The 15,771-nt window shown below is 52.7% G+C and overlaps 1 protein-coding gene across 1 annotated transcript in view; it reads left to right on the top strand.

Annotated features, from left to right (window-relative positions):
• AHRR (aryl hydrocarbon receptor repressor) overlaps positions 1–15,771 on the top strand; it is a 74,337-nt gene that overhangs the window by 21,708 nt on the left and 36,858 nt on the right. Inside the window, exon 3 of the mRNA XM_054578224.1 lies at positions 7,515–7,621. Within this exon, the coding sequence (XP_054434199.1) occupies positions 7,515–7,621 (107 nt within the window). The remainder of the gene's footprint in view (positions 1–7,514; positions 7,622–15,771) is intronic.

Raw genomic sequence — 15,771 nt, 5'->3', positions numbered from 1 at the left:
CCCTCTCCACACGTGTGTGTCACGCTCTGTTAAAGCACGTCCGCACCATGTGTGGAAAGCATCCTCACAAAGGAATAATTTTCTCCCACTCATTGCCTTAACCGGAAACAGGACATTCACATACGCAGAGCGTTCACACACGCCCCACTGGTGGCTCCCACTCCTGCGGTACCCCCTGCCTGTTTTTTTTACCCGTTGGGCCCACTTGGCTGGCTGGCGTGCAGCTAGCACTCACAGGAGGGACACTGCCTGGGGCGGGCAGGGCTGCGGGGCAGTGGGGGCAGCAGGGATGCGGCCAGGAAGGGGGAGGCTGCAGGCCTGCCCCTCACCTTGCTTCCTTGCACCGCCCCCTGGGGGTCTCCTCCAGGCCAGGCTGCAAGGAGGGGCGGGGCGGGGGCAGGTTGTGGAGTCTGCAGGGGAAGTGCATTACAGGCAATGCCCCTTGATCAAGGCAGGTGAGGTCCCTGCAGATCCGCAGAGGGAGCTCTTGGGTAAGAGGACCGAGAGCTGGGGAGAGAGCCATCCTTGCCAGGATGAGGATAGCCCTCATGTCCTCACTCCGCAGGGGAAGGAAAGATGCCCCTGTGGTGCCCAGGAGCTCCCGCAGACCTCCAGGTGGCAGCCTGCACGGAGCTCTGCTCCCTGTCCCCTGGCGTGCCGTTTGTTCTGGGTGGGCTAGGGGCTCTTCGGGACCCTCATCATTCTGGCCCTTCCCCAGATGCTTGCCCTGGCTGGTGTCCCGCATGTGCTGGACTCACCGGCTCTGAAGTGCGTGGGTTCCTTGCTTATTTATAGACGTGTGCCTAGTCCTTCCAGAACCGCCAGGTGACCTCTGTCTCCTTCTACACAGTTTGAGTTTAAGGCTGCCTTTGCGTGTTTCCTGTCACCCATCTGGGCGCTCCCAACTTATTTGTGGGGATTCTACCTCCCTGGGCTGGTTAGGTGGGAGGGGTGCTCGTCTGAGTCTCCTGCACAGGGAGCCTTTGGGTGGTATCCAGCGCTTCCACTCACCCTCCCTGAGCTGGACAGGTGTTGGACACTAAGCACTGTTACCTGCCAGCTGCCTAGAATGACACAACAGGTAAATTGTCTGCATTCAGGGTACAGGCAACACAGTCCGTGCAGAAGGTGACTGAGGCTGGGAGCTTCCTCTGCAAGTACAGTTCGTAGCCATCAAGAAACACAGCCCTGCCGGTGGCTCCGTTGATGTGTAGGCACAGCAGGGATGGGAAGCGGAGGTCAGGGGTGGAGCACGCCATCTCTCCTCCTGCCCTCCCACGGAGCACCTGCCCTCTCTCCCTCCCCTGGAACACTGGCTCTCCCCCTCCCCCAACACTTTCCCTCTCTCCCTCCCCTGGAATATAGACCCTTTCCTGCAGCACCCACTGTCTCTTCCATCTCCTGGAGCCCCTACCCTCTCTCCCCCCCCGGAGCACCCACCCCTCTGCCCTCCCTGCCAGGCCCTCGTCATTTACTCCTCTTGCTCTGGCTGCTCTGCACTGCATGGGACTCACAAACATGCCCGGTGGTCATGGAACAAGTGGGTGTTGTGACAGGTGAGCTAGGGCTCTCAGGTCACTTCTCAGCTCCTGGACTCGTGTTGCCTCTGGGCCCCGGGAGAGGTGTCACCATAGTCACCAAGAGGGGCAGCACACTCCCACTGTGCTGTCCCCATCCCAGGTCCCAGTATCTTAGCTGCACAAAGGGGACAGGCCTCCTGCAGTGCACCTGGCAAGTGGTCCTTGTGCACGGGCTGCCAGGGACCCTGCCCTGCTAGACGTGTGGCCATGTGGTCACAACCCGTACACTGCGCTAACTCCCCATCTTAGTCAGCTTGGGCTGCTGTAACAAACTGCCACAGGCAGGGCAGCTTATAGGCAACAGACACTTATGTCTCACATTCTGGAGGCTGGACGTGTGAGCCCACGGTGCCCACACAGTTGGGTTCTGGTGAGAACCTTCTCCAGCAGCAGACGCCGCCTCCTTTCTGTCCTCACAAGGCCAGAGAGGTGGGGCAAGGGTACTAACCACATTCATGGGGCTCCACCCTCATGACACAATCATCCCCCAAAGTCCTACCTCCACATACAACTTGGGGGTTAGGTTTCAACACATGAATTGGGTGAGGGGCACATGTTCAGACAGTAGTATCATCTCACTGTGGGTGGTGTTGTTAGTGACAACAAGTTGTGGAAGCGGAACAAAAAGGTGTTTATGGGGTACCTGCTGCCCAGGCTGCATGAGGCATATCAGGTGTGTGGCCTTGTTGGACCCCATCTTACTGGGGGTCCTGGGTCCTGGCCCTAAGCTATGCACATCCCTCTGCTGAGCACAACCCCTAGGGCGCTGGGCTGGAAGTTAGCTTCCAATGAGCATGGGCCGAAATGGGGGCTGTGGTCATGCCAGCGGCCTGTAGAGGGACGAGGTCATGTGGAGGTGGGCTCTGAACTGTGAGGGCCTGGGGCAGAAGGCTCAGCCCTAGGGGCTGCAAGCTGCTGCACCAGGGCTGGAGGAGGGAACATTCAGATGACACTTGCTGTGGATGCTGCCCCCAGCATGGAGTTCGGGTCACAGGGCAGAGCCCTTGGGACTCGACGAAATAGTGCCAGGTTTAACCGGGCATGTATTCCGTTCAAAGCAGGGGCCGGTCTGTGGCCATGGGCCTGTGCACTCTAGGAACTGCAACTGGTCAGGATTGGGTTTTCAGTCCAGCTTCCTGTGGGAGCGCTGGCTCTCCGTTGCCCTGAGTGAAAGGAGTCCTGTGCCCCAGCCCCCAGACAGCCCCATGAATTCCACATTCAGTGCATCCCACATCCTGGGCTCCCCTGTCCTGGACCCACCTGCCCTAAACTCGCCTGTCGTGGATTCACTTGTCCCAGACCCACCTGTCTGTCCACCAAGGAGTTGGCTTCCCCTGAGCTGGGAGCAAAGTGGTTGCCACCTTCTGGGCATCAGAGCACTGTCCAGAGGCAGAGCTGGGTGAATCTCCTGAATTTTACTAGAAGCACGTGGCACCTAAGGCCGACTCAGGCACATGACCTCTAAACATCCTCTGCTGGGGGACTGGGCCCCCATGGCTCGTGGTTCAGCTCAGGGTTATACCTTGCCCTGAGTTTCCTCTGTACAAAGGAAATGGAGATCTCTTAGGAAGCAGGGCAGGGGGTACTGGATGGGGGCCGGCAGGGCCCAGTCGGCCTCAGTCTGAGCCTCCGAGTGGAGCCCCTACCCCACCCAGCACGGGTACACACCCTGCGTGTGTAGCATTTTCACAGGGACGTCCACTGTCTCTGTGATAATCCTACAACTTCCCTCTGTTGCAAATGAAATTTTTCAGGGGTGCAAGAAATCAGTGAAATAAGAGAAAGGCTGGTTCCAGTTATTTCCACAGCCAGTTGGGGGACAGCGTGGATGGGATAGTGAGAATCTCGAGTGTGGCTGCAGTTCTGGGATGGTGGTATCAGTAGGGGAGATCACAGGGGGCCAGACTTCGGCCACGGGTCAAGCAGCTGTGTGCGCCTGCGACCCCTTCACTCCAGGGAGTGGACAGCCCCCGCCCCTGCTGCCCGGCCCCGAGCTCTGCCCCATGGACAGGAAGCTGAATGCCCCGGGATCTGCCCAGGGTAAGACCGGCCTCCGTGGGACCCCCTGCCCCGCCTCACTGCCCCTCGGAGGCCAGGCACTGGACACTTGGATGTGGATGGGCCTCTCAGTCACTGGTTGGTTCCACAGGGAGGTCCTTGCACCCCTGATCTCGAGGCACTTCTCATCCCAAGAACAGACCTCCACCACCTTCTCCGCAAGCCAGGCCTTGGGGAGGGTGTGCACAGAGGCTCCTCCCCACACCTGGTGCCGTCCAGCCTTTCTCCTTGACCCCTTACCTTGGGCAGGCAGGCACAGGGGGAAGGGAGCCTGGAACCAGCCTTGATGGTGGGCTTGCCCTCCTCTGGCATGAGTAGGAGGCTGGGTATGGAGAGGGTGGGACCCCCCAGGGTGAGCAGGGCAGTGGGGCTGGGGTCTGTCTGCTGGCTCCCCTGCCCACAGCCCCCCCTCTGCTCAGGCCCCCCCTCAGGGGGGCTGGTTCCCCTCCCAGGACAGACCCTCAGGTCTGAGTCCTCGGGAGAAGAGTGACTCAGGAGACAGCCCCTGAGATGGAACAGCAGACCCAGGATGACTAGGCAGTGCCGAGGCAGGGGCTGCTGGGAGGGGACTTGGGGGCAGTGGGTGTGGGGGCGTTGCTCCCCTGACCTCCCTGCTGCATCACCACCCACCGGCAAGAATGGCCTGACCCGGAGCACCTGGGCCCCACGCTGTCACCCTCCCCCATTGGAGTTTGTTGCCCTGCTTCAACATCCTGAGAGCCCCCGAACTACGGGACCTGGGATGTGAGGGGGCAGGTCATGTCGGCTCAGGGATTTCTGGAAAGAGGGCCACCCCCACCACCCGCCTCGTTTCCCCCGTCCCCGCCCCCCCCGCAGCGCCCTGTCCCTGCGAATCGCATTCGGTTTCTTTCTGTCTTGCCGCAGGCCTGGGGGTGGGGGTGGGGGTGGCGGTCCTGCTCGCACGCGAGGCTCTGGCCGGGGTCCAGGCGGCTGTCACTGCGCGCTGAGGCCCCATCGCGTGACAGGACCCGAGGAGGCCGCTGGGTGTGGCCCGGAATGTGGCTGCGGAGGAGGGAAGTGGGGGTGCCCGCTGCGCAGGGGGGGACCCCGCGATGCGAGGGGGCTATGTCCGGGTGCAGAGAGGTGTGGAGGGGGGAAGTGGGGGGGATGTCCGCAACGTGGCTGGGGGTGGGGTGTGGGGGAGGGGGGCACGCGATGCTGGGGGGATGGTATCTGGGTGCAGAGATGTGGCAGGGAGGTGCGGTGCTGGGGGGCGGTGTCCAGGTGCACAGAGGTGCGGGGGATGGGGGAGAAGTTAGGAGGTGGGGCGACCCCCCACTTTTGGCCCATCCGTGGATGAGAGATGCGGATGGGAGTGAACTGTGCGCACTAAAGTGAGGGTCAGGGTCCGGTGGGGGCACAGGGGTCAGCCTCGGCATCCGCAGTGACATCACCGCCTGGGCTGCCACCCCCCTCACAACTGTAGGAGCCAGCATCTCCCACCCGCGGAGCCTGCAGGCCAGAGAGAGTAGAAAGGCAGGGTCAGTCCAGCCCCAAACCTCCCCTTCCCCTTAATTCAAAGGAACTGTTGGGGAGGGCAGGGGCAGGGAGCTGACTTCAGCTGGCGTGGGGGCGGGGGCGGGGCGACCGTTGCAATGGAGTTTGCTGAAGGGGAGGTCTTGGTGGTCTGGGTCTGTAGCAGGTGACCTGGGCGCACTGATGTGGGGATCCTGCTCCGCGATCCCCCTACCACAGCACCACTCCTGGCCTTTACTGAGCTCTGAGGCCCCCCCAGACGCTGTGGGCTCCACCCTCACACCAGCAGGTCAGCCCTAAGCCCTAGTGTGATAGGACTGTCTGGGAGGCCGGGAAGCCTGGCCTGGCGGTAGGGGCTTCCCGTCCACCCAGAGGAGGCGGGGAGGCTGGGGAAGGGGGAGCTGGGGGAGGGGGAGGCCTCCTGTCTCATCCCCACACCAGCTTCTCTTTGATCACTCTCAGCACCCGAGGACACACACCACACAGGCACTAAGAGCCTCTGTCAGCAGCTCACCTCAGCCTTCTGTAGCAGTGTTCTGAGACCAGGAGGTCCCTTCAGGGGAAGGGGCTGCTCCTGGACCTGTCTTCATTTTGGGGAAGCAGAGCTGTAGCAGGTTATCGTATTCAGAGCTCTCGGACTGGGGCACTCCAGTGCGGAGTAAGCAGAGTGCAGTGCAAAGGGGGGATTAGAAATAATCGCTTTTCGCGTCTGAGAGCTCAGCGTGTCTGCCTTGAAAACCAGGAGCCGTGTGGGGGCTTGGTTGCTGTGAAGTTTCCACTTAGAGAGGGTGGCTGGTGATGCACACAGCCTCTGCATATTTGTCAGGGACCCCTAGAGACCACCCCCCTCAGGGGGCACTGTTTTGTTTCCAGGAATACACCTGTCTTTGGCAGGAAGTGGGGTCCTGTCTTGTTACATGCAGTGCAGTGACCCGTGGTCTGGTGTGTATGAGCTGTGGGAGAGGAGGGTGATGACACAAAGGCTGCTGAGGGAGGGAGGGACGGAGAGGCCAGCGGAGACCAAAGGCCGCAACGTGGCCAAGATGTGGCCAGCGTCGGTGGGGCTCTCCCAAGGGCCGCCTCCCTTTGTGGAGTTCTCTGCCCTGAGGACACGCCACTGATCAGCAGCAGGGGGCTTAAATGAAGGGGCCCCGGCGCGGCCTGTTTGGGTGGGGGGACTGCGGGTCCACGGGTGTGGCCTGGCGCACATCCGCTCTGCGGGGACGAGGGTCAGACACTGTGTCTCAAGCTGGAGCACACGTTCGGGCCCTGCTGTGCTGTGGATGTGGGGGCCTGGAACCCCTGCGAACAGACGCTGCCTGCATCTCACTAACAGGGGCGAGGAGGGCGTCTGTGGGGAGCAGACTGTGTGTCTGAGGGGCCCAGCGGGGAGCTGACAGCAGGGCCTCGTGGTTTCCCTCACAATCAATGGATGGCAAGCAGCACAGGTCAGAGTGCATCCTGGAGCATAAGTTCAGCACAACCCACTGGTTTTGAAAGAGAAAATGCTGGAGATTTAAGTGCCTATGTTTACATTTTATTCCAAGACCACAGCAGGTGCTTGGCTGCACTTCCTAGATGGGCCGCTGGCCCTCAGTTGCACTGATATCACCTGTAGCTTCAGTTTGCCAATCTCAGAAATGAGGCACTTCCCCACCCGCCCTCCACAGAGACAAGGCCCTGAGCTCCTGAGTGGATCCCTCTACTTGCATGTCCCCTTTGTCCCAGGGGGGGAGGTCCTCCCAGAACACCCAGGTGCCAGTGAGGGTGCTGAGCAGGGGGCTGAGGGTCCCTAACCAGTTTCAGGCAGCTGGGATATGGACAACGTCTGTCTGAGCTCTTGCCCCCGAAGTGGAGATGAGGCCAGCCTTGGGGGAGGGGTGGGAATGTGGGCCTGGGGTAGGCACAGGGAGCCGCCGGAGTCACAGGGAAGGGCGGCAGGATGCCATGGGGACACGTCTGGAGCTGGAGCAATCAGTGCAGTAATGGACGACAACGGGGTGTGGCCTTCTCTGCACCAGGGGTCCCTGAAGCCGGTAGGGCTCTGAGGAGTTTATAGGAGCGGGCAGAGAGCATTTCTGAAGAGCGGAGTGGGGGGTGGGGGGGCTTCAGGGTGAGGCCCAGCCATAATGCCCTGATCTCCCAAATGGCTGCCCTGGTTGGATGTCCTGGCTCCTCTTGCCCTGCCCCCTTCCCGGGGAGGCAGAGCTGCCCCAGTGCATCCTGGTGGCCACAGGTCAACTTGGGACCTCAACATTGTCTGAAGAGGGTGGCAGTGAAGAGCGTTGGGGTGAAGAATGGAGAAATGTAACCTCGCAAAGGCTTGCGACCAGGCCTGGGCCTGGGAAGGTACTAATGTTCCCTCTTCCTCTCTGACAGCCGTGCAGGAGAAGTGCCCACTGCGACCAGCGGTCGGGGCCCCCTCACCAGGAGACAGCGGTGCTCGCGGAGGCTCAGCCGTGCTGGAGGGAAGGTTGCTGCTGGAGGTGAGCCCCCCTGACCTTCGATCATGTGCAGGGTCATGGCGTGCAGGCCACTTCCCCAGGGCCCTGAGGTTGGCACCGTTTGCAGTGAACCAAGGTTAAGCCTCAGAGAAGTGTGTGTGGATGGAGTCCCAGGACCTCTTGGGAGAAATGGCGAAATTGGGGTCCCAGTGTGCTCCGGGTGAGGTGACGGACAGGGAGAATCAGCCATGGCTACGCTGTAAATCTGCAAACCACGTTCAGTCGGCATTCTCTGGTTTTACCTGTCGATAGCAAAACCTAATAAAATATTAAACAGAGTGGTTTTTTCTTTCAAATTAAGGACAGAAAATTGCACATTAAGCTTCTTGGGGCCTGGCAGGCATGGCTGGCTGGTCCATTTGTTGGCATTACACTCTGGATATCGAGGGCCAGGTCGGCATTTTCACCTGGGATGGATAGCCCCTGCTCCGCTCTGTGATTCTGGGGTGTTTCCCTGGCCTGGTCACGTCAACCTTTATGTACAGGATGGGGGAGCTGTGGTCAGTTTCTTGAGGAGATGGAATGGTGAAGAATTTTCTGGGTTGTATCAAGCCACTCTCTCACAGAGCGAGGCTGTCGCTGCCTCACCAGAGTGCCCCAGGCCCTGGTTCGTCCTTTCTCAGGAGGGGCTGGGAAGATACAGCCATCTCTCCATGAGAGGGTGCAGGGACACAGGGAGCGAAGCCCATGGTACGTGACCCCATAACCAGCAGCCAGGGTGCCCCTGAAGCCCGAAGGTGCTTCCCTGGGAGAGGCTGGGCCAACGTGTCCCCCAGAGGGTCCGCCTTGGACCCTTATGTCCAGAGCAGAACTGGTTCTTACCACCCCCAGTCCTATTGGGTGGGCGGTTCCATCCCCCCAGGTGAAGCCTTGTTGACTCTCCTCCCCATATTTGGTCCATCTATTGGGCTGATGGGTTGAAGGGCAGAAAAGATAGACTATTGGTGCCATTTAATCTCGGTGAAGTTTCCCCTTCTCTGAACGATGGCAGCAGCTTTGCTCCTGCACCCCAGTCTGCTCTGCGGCAAACCCCAGCCCTTCACCCCGCACCTGATGCCTGTGCTGCTGGAATTGCCCCCATGGTCCCTGCATTTCATGGACCAGAGCAGCGCCGGGCACCCCCCAACCCCCGGGGCCCGGGGGCCCCACCAGGCGGTGAGGCTGCGTGTCTGAGGCGGAGACTCTAGGCGAGGCCCTACCCTCAAGGTCACTCGGCCCCTTCACCTTCCTCCTCTGACTCCAGCCCCTCAGTCCAACTTCCCTTGATGCTTTTCTGGGTCCTCTTGGCAGCTTCCCTGGTCAGTCTCCTAAGTTCTGAGCTGTTCAGCTGTTTAGCTGGCGTGGGCTGCGCTGGAGGTGGCATGTCCTCTGGTCATCTCAGTCACAGTCTGTAGTCCTCATGTCCTTGCAGCCCCTTTCGGTGATTAAGGGGAACTCACCTGATTGCCTTTCTATCCGACTCAGCCAAGCCCCTCAGAGATTGGCGCCCTCTTGTTCATTTTCAACTTTTTATTAGAAATTTCAAATGCTCACAAAGAAGGGAGGATAGGGACCTGTAGCCAGGCCTCGGGGGTGGTCAGCTTTGACTAGCTTGCTCCTCTGCCCCCCGTCCTCCTCATCTCTCCCCAGACGCCCACGCTGCTTTATCTTCTCGCACGCTGCCCTCGTCCTGAGAGTCCTTGGTCCCCAGGCGTGCCCCCTTCGCGCTGCACCTTCTCATTACGCGTGCACTGCGCCCGGCCCTCTACTGTCCGACCTGCCGGGCCGTGAGCTCCGTTGTTTCTGAGTACCTGGTGGGTAGCCAAGTGCAGTGGGGCCCGGGAAGGGTGATGATGGATGGACAGACAGACAACATCTAGGGTGATCGGAGGGGAGTGGGAGAGAGGGATAAGTTTGCAGCATAGGACCTGGGGGTGCTTGTGCCAGATAGAGCTTGGCTGCTCTGTGCTCTCCCCTGCCACCCTTGCACCCCCATGACTCCATCCAGCTTTCATGGCCTTCGTGAACCCCCCCACTCCCCCACAAGCCCCCAAGGTCTGTGTCCTGCTGAAGGGTTTGTGTGTGCTCTTAGGAGGATCAATGAGCTTAAATCATTTCCTTTTTTTAAAAATAAAAATATGTGAGGAAGTATGGACATCACTGCTGTCTGGTTTGCCGGGTTCGTGGGTGTCTGGGGGACTCCTGTGTTGGAGCGAGCGCAGTTTCATTTCAGTTTGGTCGGGAGCAGGGGGTGGGGCCAGCGGTGGAGAGTGGGTGCCAGTGTCGTGCTTTCAGTGCAGGAAATGCTTCCATACTTGACTATTTATCAGGTTTTTAGGAAGCAAATTCTTAAATATTACTTTTCCCTAAAACTCTTTTTTGCCAGTGCTAGTAAAATTGGAGCTGGAATTATGGCAGTTTGAATTGTATTCTTGGCAAACATAATTGGCATTTTTTGTTATTCATGTTCAAAGTTAAGATAATAAAATCTTAATCATAAAATCTTTTAAAAACTTTTGTTCTGAGCTGTAAATACAGGAGCTTATGCTCAAAGCGCCCGATCTCCCGGTTGGAACTGAGGGGACAGTGTCACACACATTCACGTGTGTCCTTACCACTGACCCTCTTCCTGCCCCTCTGCTGGGCTTGCCGGGAGCAGCACCCCTCACCCCAGGGTTCTGCTCCGGTGGGCTGAGTCTTCCCTGGGGCTTCCTCGCTGAGGCTGAAGCCCAGGAACTAATGACCAGGCCTGATACTTGGGTCCCCACAAGCTGCCTCCAGGTGGCACCCAGCCCCATTATGTGCCACTGACTTCCGAGTCCTGCTGTCCAGTGTGTGAGGATGTTCTTGGAACAATCTTTCAGGATGAGACTTTTCCAAGAAACAGGTCCCAAGGCTGAGGGTTTGGGGCCTGCTGCCCATCTGCTCAGGGCACTGTGGGCTGTCCTGGTGCCCACCCCACCCACCAGCTCCCAACCAGGTAGGAATAGTGCCCTCTCCCCTGCATTTTAGAGAACAAGGTCCAGCAGTTTTTGAAGTCTCATTCTGCTGCCTCTTGTTTATTGTTCTCTGCGGCCCACAGGAAGTTTCTGGAAGTTTCCTTTGGTTGCAGTCAGGGAGGTTATGTGGTGAGGGTCCTCCTTCACCCAGTGATTCTCAAACTTAGGGGTTGGACTCTTTTTTCCTTTTTTAATGAATTTATTGGGGTGAGATTGGTTAATAAAAGTATATAAGTTTCAGGTGTACAATTTTGTAAGACATCATCTGTATATTGTATTGTATGAAGTTTAAAAGTATTCCCAAGCAGAGCAAAAGAAGCAGATTAAGCAACAATAACAAGAAAACCTCAGCTTTCATTTCTAGTCTTCAGACTCTTGAAGATAAACTAGAAAAAAGAAGAGGTTTATGGCAGGGCATTATTAATTCATAAAAACTTAGCGTTGACACAGACTTCAAGTCCCTGTGGTCTAATGTGTGTTATTTTAAGATGAAGAAACCAAGATTTGCAGTTGTTAGGGGCTGGTCCAGGGTCCCTGTTGGGTTCAGGGCTGGGATTGGACCCGCGTTTCTTTGACTGAGTTTAGTGGCTCTTGTGCCCAGTGGCCTCAAGCCCTTGGCTCCCCTGGGAAGCCAGGACAGATGGACAGAGCTGCCACCTAGTGAGCACCTTGACACAGGCACTGGTTATGGGGGGAGAGCAGAGGCCTGGGGGTGGAGGCAGGTGGGAGGAAGAAACCAGGAGGGGATGTGGTGGAGTACAGGCTCCTGGATACACACACACACACACACACGTTATACAACTAGAGCAATGCCGTGAGATGCGAGCGTGGTTCAGAGTGCCTGGATTTTTATTTCTACTTGTAAGGTGGGCTGCAAGGCTGTTGTGTTTATTGTGGGCATTGCAACATGTTCGCAAGAATGTGAACTGGGGCCTGTGTGTTGGGGGGCGGCCAGGATGGCATTGTGACTGCTTGGCCTTGGCTAGAGTTCACGTGCACTGTGGCTGCAGGGTACATTTTCTAATATTTTTTTAAATTGAATGTGTTGAGGTTACCTTGGTTTATAAAAATTATATCAGTTTCAAATGTATAATTTTATAATACATTATCTGTATGCTTTATTGTGTGTTCACTATCCAAAGTTTAGTCTCCTTCCATCACCATTTAACCCCTGTTTACCCTCTTTTACCTGCTCCCACCCCTTTTCCCTCTGGTAATCACTGTACTGTCGTCTGTGTCTGTGAGGTTTTTTTCTTTTGCTTAATCCTTCTACCTGTGTCACTCGGCCCCCCAGCCTTCCTCCTCTCTGATGACTGTCAGTCTGTTCTCTGTATCTATGAGTCTGTTTCTATTTTGTTTGTTTTTTCATTTTGTTCATTAAGATTCCACATATAAGTGAAATCATATGGTGTTTATCGTTCTCTGACTGGTTTATTTCACTTAGCATGACATCCTCTAGGTCCATCCATGCTGTCATGAAAGGTAAGATTTCATTCTTTTTTTTAGCCAAGTAGTGTTCCATGGTGTAAATGTACCACAGCTTTTTATCCACTTATCTACTAATGGGCACCAGGGCTACTTCCAAATATTGGCAATTGTAAATAATGCTGCAATGAACATAGGGGTGTTTATGTTCTTTCAAATCAGTGTTTTGGGTTGCTTTGGATATACTCCCAGAAGTGGAATCACTGGGTCATAAATCAGTTCCATTTTTTATTTTTTATTTTTTTTAGATAACTCTGTACTGCTTTCCACAGTGGCTACACCAATGTGCATTCCCACCAGCAGTGCAAAGGGTTCCCTGTTCTCCACATCCTCACCAGCACTTGTTGTCTGTTGATTCACTGATGACAGCCATTCTGACAGGTGTCAGGTGGTATCTCATTGTGGTTTTAATTTGCATTTCTCTGATGATTAGTGACATTGAGCATCTTTTCATATGTCTATTGGCCATCTGTATGTCCTCTTTGGAGGAGTGTCTATTCAGGTCCTTTGACCATTTTTTAATTGGATTGTTTGCTCTTTTACAGTTGAGTTGTATAACTTTATAAATTTTGGATATTAACCCCTTATCAGATATATCATTGGTGAATATGTTCTCCCATTCAGTGGGTTGTCTTTTCATTTTGCTGATGGTTTCCTTTGCTGTACAAAAATTGTTTAGTTTGATGTCGTCCCATTTGTTTATTTTTCCTTTTGTTTCCCTTGCCCAAGGAGATATATCAGGAAAAAATATTGCTATGAGAAATGTCTGAGATTTACTTTATTATATTTTCTTCTAGGATTATTATGGTTTTGAATTTTACATTAATTCTGTATTCTATTTTGAGTTTATTCTTGCATATGGTGTAAAGAGGTAGTCTAGTTTCATTTTTTGAATGTGTTTGTCCCATTTTCCAACACTATTTATTGAATAGACCGTCTTTACCCCATTGTATGTTCTTGCCTCCTTTGTCAAATATTAATTGACCTTGGATGTGTGGGGCTATTTCTTGGCTCTCTTTTTGGTTCCATTGAGCTATATGTCTGACTTTATGCCAATACTATGCTGTTTTGATTACTTTGCCTTGTAGTATAGACTGATATCCTAATAGCATGCTGTTTTGATTACTATGGCCTTGTAATATAATTTGATATCAAGTAGTATAGTTTGATATTCAACTTGGTCTTCTTTCTCAAGATTGCAGAGGATATTCAGGGTCTTCTGTGGTTCCATATAAATTTTTAAAATATTTGTTCTAGTTCTGTGAAATACGCCATTGGTATTTTGATAGGAATTGCATTGACTCTATAGATTGCTTTGGTAGTATGGACATTTTAATGATGTTAATTCTCCCTATCCATGAACACAGTATATGTTTCCACTTATTTGTATCTCAGTTTCTTCAGTATCTTTTAATTTGTTGAGTATAGGTATTTTACCTTCTTGATTAAATTTGTTCTTAGATGCCTTATTTTTTGTATGCAATTGTAAATGGGATTGTTTTCTTAGTTTCTCTGATAGCTTATTATTGATGTATAAAAATGCCATTGATTTCTGGATATTAGTTTTGTGTACTGCTACTTTACTGAATTCATTTATCAGTTCTAGTAGATTTTTTTGCGTGTGGAGTCTTTAGGGTTTTTTATATACAGCATAATGTCATCTGCAAATAATGACAGTTTTACTTCTTTCTTTCCAATGTAGGTGACTTTTATTTCTTCTTCTCGTCTGATTATTGTAGCCAGAACTTCCAGTACTATGTTGAATTAGAGTGGTGAAAGTGGACATCCCTATCTTGTTCATGATCTTAAAGGAAACTCTTTCAGTTTTTGCCCATTGAGTATGATTTTCCTGTGGATTTGTCATCTATGGGCTTTATTATATTGAGGTATATCCCCTCTATTCCCACTTTGCTGAGAGTTTTTATCATAAATCAGTGCTGGATATTATCAAATGCTTTTTCTGCATCTATTGATATGCTCATGTGGATTTTATCCTTCATTTTGTTTATGTAGTTAATCCATTTATTGATTTGTGGATATCGTACCAGACTTGCAACCATGGTATAAATCCCACTTGATCATGGTGTATGATCTTTTTAATATATTGGTGGATCCCACTTACTAATATTTTGTTGAAGATTTTAGCATCTGTGTTTATCAGGGCTGTTGGGCTATAATTTTCTTTCTTTGTAGTATTTTTTATCTGGCTTGGGAATTAGGATAGCGCTGACCTCATAAAAATGGGCTTGAGGGTCTTTCCTCCTCTTGAATTTTTTAGTATAGTTTGAGAGGGAGAGGTGTGAGTTCTTTGAATGTTTGATATAATTCGCCTGTGAAACCATTTGGTTCAGGAGTTTTGTTTGCTGAGAGTTTTTTTGACTACTGCTTCAATTTCATTAGTTGTAATCTGTCTATTCAGATTTTCTGATTTTTCCTGATTCATTTTGGGAAGATTGTATGTTTCCAGGAATGTATTCATTTTGTCTAGGTTGTCCAGTTTGTTGGCATACAGTTTTTCATAGTCGTTTTCTAACATTTTAAAATTTACGTACACTAACATTTGTTCTTTTGGGCAGTGTGGTAGGACCACCACCATAATCAAGACGCACAACAGCTTCATCCCTCCTGAACGTCCCTCGTGCAGTCAGACCCCCTGCCTCGCCCCCGCCACCACTGTGGTCCCCGTCCCTGTGGCCTTCTCTGGCGGTCGGTCTCAGAATGCCCCTCAATTGACACGACAGCATGCAGCCTTGGGGTCGGGCTGCTTTCACTCGGGGGCATGCAGCTGTGACCTGCCGGAGATGCGGCTGTGACCTTCAGCGTCGCTGTGTGCACCACCGGTCCTGGCTGCTCCTGTGGCGCAGGTGTATGGCCTTTACCGGCCCATCTCACAGTGGAGGGACATTTGGGTTGTTTCCAGGATTTGGTATTTCAGAACAAAACTGCGATAAACATGCACACACATTTTTCTCTGAACATAGGTTTTTTGTTTTGTTTGGGTATCACCTATACATGTGATTGCCAGATCAAAAAATAAGTGCATTTTTAACTTTATGAGAAAATGCCACACTGTTTTCCAAAGTGGCTGCGCCACATCGCATCCTCCCAGGCAGTGATGGGTGTTCCAGTTGCTCCAAGTCGGTGCTCTTGCCTGTCTTCAACGTCATCTTCATAGGTATAGGCGGGACCCTCACTGAGGGTTTAATGATACTAGGCACATTTTTGTGTGTTTATTTGCCATCCATACATCCTTTGTAAACTATTTGCCTGTTTTAAAATATCAGGTTATTTGCTTTCTTGCTATTGAAGTTAAGAGATTTCTTTATATATTCTGGACACATAACCTTTGTCATATGCATGATTGGTAAGTATTTTCTCCCAGTCTGTGGTTTGTATTTTCATTCTCTTGATAAGCTCTTGCAGAGAGCAAAAGTATTTGATTTTGATGAAGTGCAATTTATCAACTTATTTTTATATAGAGGATGATTTTGGTGTCACATCTAAAAACTGTTTACATAACCTAAGGTTACAAAAATTCTTTTAAATGTTTTTCTCCAAGCTTTTATAGTTTTACATTTTATATTCAGGTCTGTGGTTCATCTTTAGTTAACTTTGGTATGAGGTGTGAGGTATCAGTCAAGATCTGTTGTTTTTGCAAATGAATGTCCA

Source organism: Pteronotus mesoamericanus, unplaced genomic scaffold, assembly GCF_021234165.1.
Source record: "Pteronotus mesoamericanus isolate MK-2021 breed Mesoamerican mustached bat unplaced genomic scaffold, CSHL_Meso_final contig_50, whole genome shotgun sequence".
NCBI lineage: Eukaryota > Metazoa > Chordata > Mammalia > Chiroptera > Mormoopidae > Pteronotus > Pteronotus mesoamericanus.
The sequence above is the reverse complement of the archived record's forward strand: the minus strand, read 5'-3'. Positions and strand labels throughout refer to the sequence as shown.